This window comes from Cynara cardunculus (assembly GCF_001531365.2).
Source record: "Cynara cardunculus var. scolymus isolate 2C chromosome LG 13, CcrdV1, whole genome shotgun sequence".
Lineage (NCBI taxonomy): Eukaryota > Viridiplantae > Streptophyta > Magnoliopsida > Asterales > Asteraceae > Cynara > Cynara cardunculus.
In genome coordinates, this window is record NC_037540.1 from 15,664,515 (window position 1) to 15,672,652 (window position 8,138).

Sequence of the window (8,138 nt, forward strand, 5' to 3'; positions counted from 1 at the left end):
TGTTATTCTAATACACTTTAAAGTATCTAATTAGGTCAATTAAATACATTTAAAAAAATAAGTTTTATTGTAGTTTTATAATTGATTTTCAATCAAATACACTTAAAAATTACGTTTTATTATAGTTTTTATAATTGGTTTTCAATCAAATACACTTAAAAAGTATGTTCAATTGTAAATTTGTAACTTGATTTTCAATCAAATACACTTAGAAAACTAGAAATACATTTCTTTTGAAAAAATCGGGCCGGTTCCAGACCGGGCCTATAATCGGCCCCAAACCGGTCTTGGCCAGGCCGTGCCTTGGGGATGAAAACCATAATCGGTCCTTAACTGGGCCAGTCCTAAGTCGGTTCCGGTCCTAAGTCGAGCCGGGCCCATTTGGCCATTTCTAATTGAGAATGAATTTATTTATATTCCTTCCTAATCGAAAGCTCCCAAGCAAACCAATTAATTAATTATCCCCATCTTTCCAGCTTGATTTACCGAGACCCATATGACCTCCATTGAACCACTGTCGACCACCGCAAACAAACAGATTCTAAATCATTTAACATATTTCATTCCAAATTCCATTACAATTTCTTTAAAATCAAATCTTTTCACATATTTCATTCTTTACTATGGGAACCAAAAGCCCCAAAGGATTTTGGTAAACATAAACTTTTTTGTTCCGATAGATGTTTTATCTAAAAAAACAACTAACTCTTTTATTTCAATAGACCTTTTATCCCTAAAAATTTGGGAAAAACACCAAACGGTCTGTTTTAACGAATTTTAAATGAAATCAATCCATCCCTTGGACAAATCACATCTCGTTTTCCCCCACATGGCTCCTCTATTCTCTCGGTGTTTGGGATTGTTTACATAAAATAATTTATATTTTTTATAAAAATGTTTATCAATTTATATAATACTAAATTGGAATTTTATAAAAAGTATTTGGATTAGATAAACCTTTAAAATATATGAGATACCAAAACTCAATATTATCGTCCCCGCCCAAAATAATCACTTATTTAGGCATCCCAAGCACCCCTCTCAAACTAAACCATCGATTTTTTTTTTGGCTGTCGATTCCCTCCTCACACTCGTTTCTGGTCCAAGTACACAAGTAACCGGCGAAAACAGGTCTCCGGCACCTGAGTCTATTCTCGTACCAGTAGCCATCACTCTTGATTCCGGTAAAACCTCTTCTCCATAAAATGTGCTTGATTAGGTTTATTGTGTTTTTTCCTTCATTGCAATCACTCTCCATGTGGTTAATTGCAGTTCTTTTTTTTTTTGTATGCTACTTCGTTTCCTTCTATGTTTGTGTGCAATTTGATGTGCTTGATTGGTTAAGAATGGTTTCTTTATAGATGAGTTTACATGTTTTGAATCTATAGTATGGTTCATCACTTCGTCTACTACCTATTCGATGAAATGTTTAAGAGAAGATGACAACTTTTTTGGTGTTCAATATTTGAGTTGAATTGCAATCTATTCTTTTTTTGTGTATTACTTTTATCTGTTAAGAATGGGTTTTCTAAAGATGATTTTACATGTTTCGAATTTATGGTATGGTTCGTCAACTACCTATTCGATAAAATGCTTAAGAGAAGAAGTAGTTTCAATAATCTTGTTCGTGGTGTTGGCTGATTTTAGCATGTTGCACCATCCAAATCTAAAAGATCTCAAGCTAGATAGTAGTCTCTTACATGTTTTTAAAAAACCATGAGATTGCAAATTGGTTGGTGTTGAATGCTTCAAATAATTGGTTGGTGTTAAAATGCTTCAAATTAGATGTTGTACACAAACCATTGTGTTTGCATTGCATTTCTTGTGATGTTTTGTTAGGCCAAAGTTTGAACAACTATTGTTATGTTTGTTTGGATTGATATGATATCAGATTGTCTTGGACCATTAATTGTTTTTTTTTTCATTTAGAAATTTCAATTCAGAACTTTTGTCAAACATTGATTTTCATTCAACACAAGACATGAGGGTAAAATGGTAATATTATGTCATTGAGACTGTTGATTCAAAACAGTTTCCAAACAATCATTTTCTATCTAACACTAAATTGTAAGAGCCTTTCAAACATTTTGGCAACTTAATTATTCTGTACTAAATGATTCCGGAGCTGCCAGACAACCCCTAAATCCAATTTTTGAGCAAACAATAAGGATTAATAGTTTAATTGACTCATTTTTCTTATATAGCCCAAATTGTTATTAGTGCGGTCATTGATTCCAGGCCCACCCTCGACAGTCAACATAGTCCACACACCAAGACCAGAAGATCATTAAAGAACCTGTGTGAATGAGCGATTCTATATGTGAGTATGCCGTCTTCCAGAACGGAACAGAGCATGTGTGTGAGATTGTGACTGTACATTGTCTTCCAGGAGGGAACCCATGTGTGCGATTTAGCATTTGTGCGAATTCTAATTAAGAAATTCTCACCTCTCGCTCTCGTAAGTCAAATTTAGGTTTACGGTGATTTAGTTCATCAATTTTATTTCTTAGGGTATAACGTGATTTAGTCCCTCACCACTTGCGTTACAATGAAATTTGTAATTGTTGAGATATTTGTTTGAATATGTTCAAGTTTATCATGTTGGTTATTTTTTATGTTGAAATCTACCTTCTGTAACAAAAATTGTTGAAAACTTGAAATTGTTGATGTATTTGTTTGTAAGTGTTAAGTTTATCATATTGATAGGGGCATTCTTGATTGTTTCAAAAGGATAGATTTCATATTACTACATATTAGACATCAATAGACATTGAATAGGCAAGTTGATTAGTTAGGATAAAAAGGAAAGTACCTATTTTCAAGTGAAAAATTAAAAGCGTATCCATTAAGAAAGGCAATCAGCAGATATAATTGGGTGTTTTGCCATGATGAATATGGAATATATGAAGGGCCCATGGAGCAATAGCTAATTTGTTATTCTTCTAGAGATCAATAATCATATAAAGGAGATATAAACATTCTTGTTTTAGCCTAAGCAGTTAACGCGGTCTATTGCGGAAATAGCGGTAGGGACCTTGATTTGAAATGGCGGTTATCGCGGTGATGTAGCAGTGAAAAAAATTATGTTCATAAAATAAATATGAATATATATAAAACTTAAAATATCGTATGTCTAATAAATATCAAGTCAAACAATTCAAAACACATAAGCAACATAGTAATAGGAGTTGTGCTGTCGAGATGAGAAGAAACTCGAGAAGAAAACTCCAGCAGAAAACCCGTGGAACCGCGGGATCGAGAAGAAAACGCGAGCTGATGGAAGCTTTTTGGACTTGGAATCGATAAGCAGAGCTTTGAATCTGGAATGGACACCAAAGTTTGACTTAATTCTTTCTATTGGTAATTTAATTAGTTTCCTTTTTGTTTGCAGGCCTAAGTTTGACTCTAAATAGCCCACATAAATGACACGACAAAAGTCCAAATAGAATTTAAATTAAAAAAAGGAGTCCAAAAGAGCCCAAAAAGAAAATTTGGTAATAGCGACCGCTATTTGGTATCAAAATTGCGGTCAATAGTGGTAATGGCGTCCCGCTATTTGCAGTACCATTATAATGCATCGCTATATATGCACTGTTATTTTGGCTAGTACTGCTATCCGCTATTTCGCCGCTATAGCGCACTATTAACTGCATAGGTTTTAGCAATAGGAAATTGTACATGTAGTTCGTTTTGAACATTGGGTGTTTTGCCATGATGAATATGGATTATATGAAGGGCCCATGGAGCAACAACTAATTTGTTATTCTTTTGGAGATCAACAATCATATAATTATATAAAGGAGATACAAACATTCTTGTTTTAGCAATAGGAAATTGTACATGTAGTTTGTTTTGAACACATTTTTTGGTTGCACATGTTGGTATAGTTATGCAAATTGCTCCTTGGATACACATGTTGACTGCAAAAAGGTACGAACATTGTTGTTTTAGCAATAGGAAATTGTACATGTTAGTTTTGAACACATTTTTGGTTGCACATGTTGGTATAGCTATGCAAATTGCTCCTTGGCTGTACATGTTGTTTGCAAAAAATTTGGTCCCAAACATTAAGTGCCAGTAGCTCAACTTTAAAAGGACCACTCTAAATTCAAATTCACGCTTTGTCCTTGCAGGATATCGTTTTTCATCTACATCCTTTGAATCAACCATCACTAATCGATTGCTTGAACTAGGGATCTTGACCCCTCTTCTAACTCGGTATTCCCCTTTCTTTGCGAGTTCGGTTAGTTAATTTTTAGGGTTTAATGTGCTTGAATGCATGTGACAGATTTTTTTTTTGAAAATTATTGGGTTTATCATATAGAATATTTTTGGTATATTTAAATTTGCTTATGTTGGATGTTATTGAATCCATCATTTTTAATTTGAAATTTRTTTGATTTTGAACTTCTTGATAGTTCTTTGGCTAATTCTTCTGCTTCTTGTTTTAATGACCAAATCTGTGTATTTATGTACTCATTTTAGAATCTTACCAGGTTTTATTTGTTTGATTTTACTTATATTGGGTCTGAATTATGAACTTTTTTGTTGCATTTTTTGGTATAATTATTAGTTATGTTCTTAATTGGTGATGATTTTGCCAGAAACGCCAAGGATGGTGTCGCCGCACGGGATTAAACTCGCTGTGCATCTCATCTCCACTTATTTTGGTGATATCGTCTCTGTAAGTTCCTATCAAACCTAATATCGTCTACTTTTTTATTAGTATTTTTTACAAAATTATACTCAAGTATGTTGTAATTACATATGTTTGCAGAAAGTATGCGAATGTCTTCTATGCAAAGGAACATTATCGCTGGCGCAAGTGATAAGATACACAGAGCTCGGTAAAGAGAGCGTTCGAAACGCTTTACTTGTGTTAATTCAACATAAYTGTGTTCAAGCCTTCACTATTCAACAACCAGGTTCCCTTTGATAGCAACTTTTTTGTGTATTAGTTTTAGATTGTACATCATGTTTTAAGATTTTTTGGTTGTCGATGATATGTCACATGCCATGAGCAATTGATTGGGTTAGTTGAGGGTTAAACCACAATTTAGTTTGTATTAAATTCTTAAGTTTGTAATTGTTTTAGTGGAAGACTGTTTTCATTACTTCGGATGTAGAAATGTATGATGACTGCATTAGTTATAGAAGCATGTTAATTCATTGTGGAATTTCTTATGGATTTGAGTAGTTGGACAGAGAATTCATTAGGTCATCTAACCTAGGGTTTCCCAGTGACATTTTTTTAATTGTTGGTTAATGCATATAGTGATATAGTATATCCAATGGCTTCCATATAACTTGCCCAAGATACAAAGTAGATCTATAGGTTCTTCTATATACTGAAAGTGAAGTTTCTCAACAAGGAGAAGCAATTCYGTGGAGTTTTATTTTTGGAAGCATATAATAAAATAATTTTTAGGAATTTTAGTGTTGGTTTGACTAGTGGTGGACTGGTGGGATGTTTTGGAGAATTGGAACCTATTATCATTTGATGGACAAATATGAGAAATTTACCTCCACAAGAACAAAAGTAATGTGTATAATGAATGACAAATATGTGTATGCAGGTGGATTTGGGGAAGCACCAAAGATTGTGACTCAGTATATGGCCTTGCATGACAATATTATCCACCATATGAGGTTTCCTAAGTTTTTAGCTATTGTGTCCGATGAATTTGGACAAGAAGTAAGTTGGATRAGTTTGGTCTTTGCATCAATGCTTTAGCACTTCCTGCTTCACAGAGTTACTTTTTTGTTTCTTGCAGTGCATGGAGCTTTTTGAAGGATTGCTTCAACATGGTAGGTTATCGTTTAATCAGATYATGGATAGGCATAAGGATAAGCATAGGGCTGTCGTKACTAGTGGAGGTTAGTCCCCTTATATGCATGTTGTTATATACTGAGGTACTTTGTTGCTTCACACTTGTGGTCTTTTGTCTTGTTTCTTTCTGTTTTTTAACACTTAGTACACAAGAAATCACTATGGTATGCCTAATGAGGTGTCTAATAGACCCAAACGATTGCAATCGTATTAATGGCAAAATTGGACCGATTACAATGAAAAATCGAAGAAAAACTAGATGGGAATTCGAGAGCCCATTTCTCTCCTACACAATCAAAAGATCACATAAAATCTGAATAAAATACCATGCCAAAAGCACACCTGCCATATACCCTTCTCATTGCCTTCTTTATTATATTTCCAAAATTACCCCCTCGACTTTACTCTTTATTTATCTTTGGACCCCTCCTCGAATATACTTTTGTAAGTGGAGGCTTATCAATACCCCCCCCCCCCCCCCCCCGAAATTACTCACCTTGTCCTCGAGGTGGAATGTTGGAAACTGCTTACACATATCCGTGTACAACTCCTACGTGTCTTCAAACTTTGGCAATCCCCGCCAACCAAGGACTTCAATGTCATTATTGTTACGATATTGAATACCTTTTAGAGTTTCTGGTTCTATTGGCAACTCCCAATTATCTTTTAAGTGCTGTAGGGAGAGGTGTATGTGTTCCATGATCGCCAACTTCTTCTTTCAGTTGAGACACATGAAAAAAGGGTGGATGCTACTCCCCTCGGAAAACTGTAAATGGTAAGCTACCTTACCAATACGTTCAGTGTCAAGAAAAGTCCCGTAAAAACAAGGGGCTAACTTAACATTTCGGTGAGTAGCCAAAGAAGTTTGTCGATATGGTCGTGTCTCTTTAAAAATACCCATTGTCCAACTGACAGCTCCACATTCCTTAGATGTTTATCCGCTGATGCTCGCATTCTTTGTTGAGCTCGGAGTAAATGGGTATGTAGCTCCGACAACATTCTATCTCTTTCTAACAACATCTGATCCACATTAGATCTAGAGACCTTCATATCCGCATACGGGGTTATTCTTGGGAGGATCTCGATCATACACTATCTTGAACGGGGTGGTGTGGGAGGACGTATGGAACGAGGTATTGTAAGAGTATTCAGCCCATGGCAGCCAAGTAACTCACTTTCGTGGTTGTGCTCCGGTGAAACAACGAAAGTAAGCCTCAATTCCACGGTTTACCACTTCAGTTTGCCCATCACTCTGAGGGTGGTAAGCCGTGCTAAATCTGAGTTTAGTTTCCTGTAATTGCCAAAGTTCCTGCCAAAATGGCTAAGGAAGACTTTATCTCGGTCCGAAACTATAGACCTTGGCACCCGGTGAAGACGCACAATCTTCTTCACAAAAATGCCTGCTACTTTAGGTGCTATGAAGGGGTGTTTAAGAACTATAAAGTGGCTGAATTTACTCGGTCAATCAACTACCACTAATAGAGAGTTAAAGCCCTCGGAAACGGGTAATCCTTCTACGAAATCCATGGATAAATCTTCCCAAACCCGCTGTGGAATATCCAAAGGCCATAGTAAACTGGCCGATGTCAATGTCTAGCTTTTATTACATTGGCAAGTCACACAAGCGGCTACATATTTCTGGACAACCGACTTCATTCCTTTCCACCAAAATTCGGCTTTAAGTCGTTGCAAGGTATTAAGGACCCCCGCATGACCCCCAATGGCTCCATCATGGAATTCCATAAGTAACTGGGTAACGATAGGAGATTTGCTGGGGATTACGAGCTTACCATGCCGGAGTAACAAATTGTCTTGCAACTGAAATGGGCTGGGGCAGCCGGCCCAAGTTTTAAAGCATCAATGCGGGCTTTACACTTAGGGTCTTGGTTTACTTGTTCAATCAATTGAGTGATGTCCCATCCCTGAAAAGTAAGTAATTTTATTAAGGTTGGGTCATGGTGTCTTTTAGATAAAGCATCTGCAGCCGCATTATCTTTTCTCGGTTTGAACTGGATTGGGAAATCAAACCCAATCAGTTTGATTAGCCATTTCTGATACTCCGTAGCCACCTCCCTCTGTTCTAATAAGTATTTAAGACTACGTTGATCCGTCTTAACAATGAAGTGCCTTCCCAAAAGATAATGTTTCCACTTTTTGATAGCCAACATGATAGCCATCAATTCACGGTCATAGACGGACTTAAACTTTCCTCTAGTTGGTAAAGCTTGACTAAAGTAAGCTATTAGCCTTTGCGACTTCATAAAAACAGCCCCCACTCCCGTACCAGAAGCATCCGTTTCTACAATGA

At 36.1% G+C, this 8,138-nt stretch overlaps 1 protein-coding gene across 1 annotated transcript in view; it reads left to right on the forward strand.

Moving 5' to 3' along the window:
- Positions 1 to 1,080: 1,080 nt before the first annotated feature.
- The window catches only part of LOC112524816 (DNA-directed RNA polymerase III subunit RPC3), a 19,203-nt gene continuing 12,145 nt past the window's right edge, over positions 1,081 to 8,138 (forward strand). Inside the window, exons 1-5 of the mRNA XM_025134765.1 lie at positions 1,081 to 1,184; positions 4,605 to 4,684; positions 4,778 to 4,925; positions 5,577 to 5,695; positions 5,775 to 5,877. Coding sequence (XP_024990533.1) covers positions 4,616 to 4,684; positions 4,778 to 4,925; positions 5,577 to 5,695; positions 5,775 to 5,877 — 439 coding nt within the window. The 5' untranslated portion in view covers positions 1,081 to 1,184; positions 4,605 to 4,615. The remainder of the gene's footprint in view (positions 1,185 to 4,604; positions 4,685 to 4,777; positions 4,926 to 5,576; positions 5,696 to 5,774; positions 5,878 to 8,138) is intronic.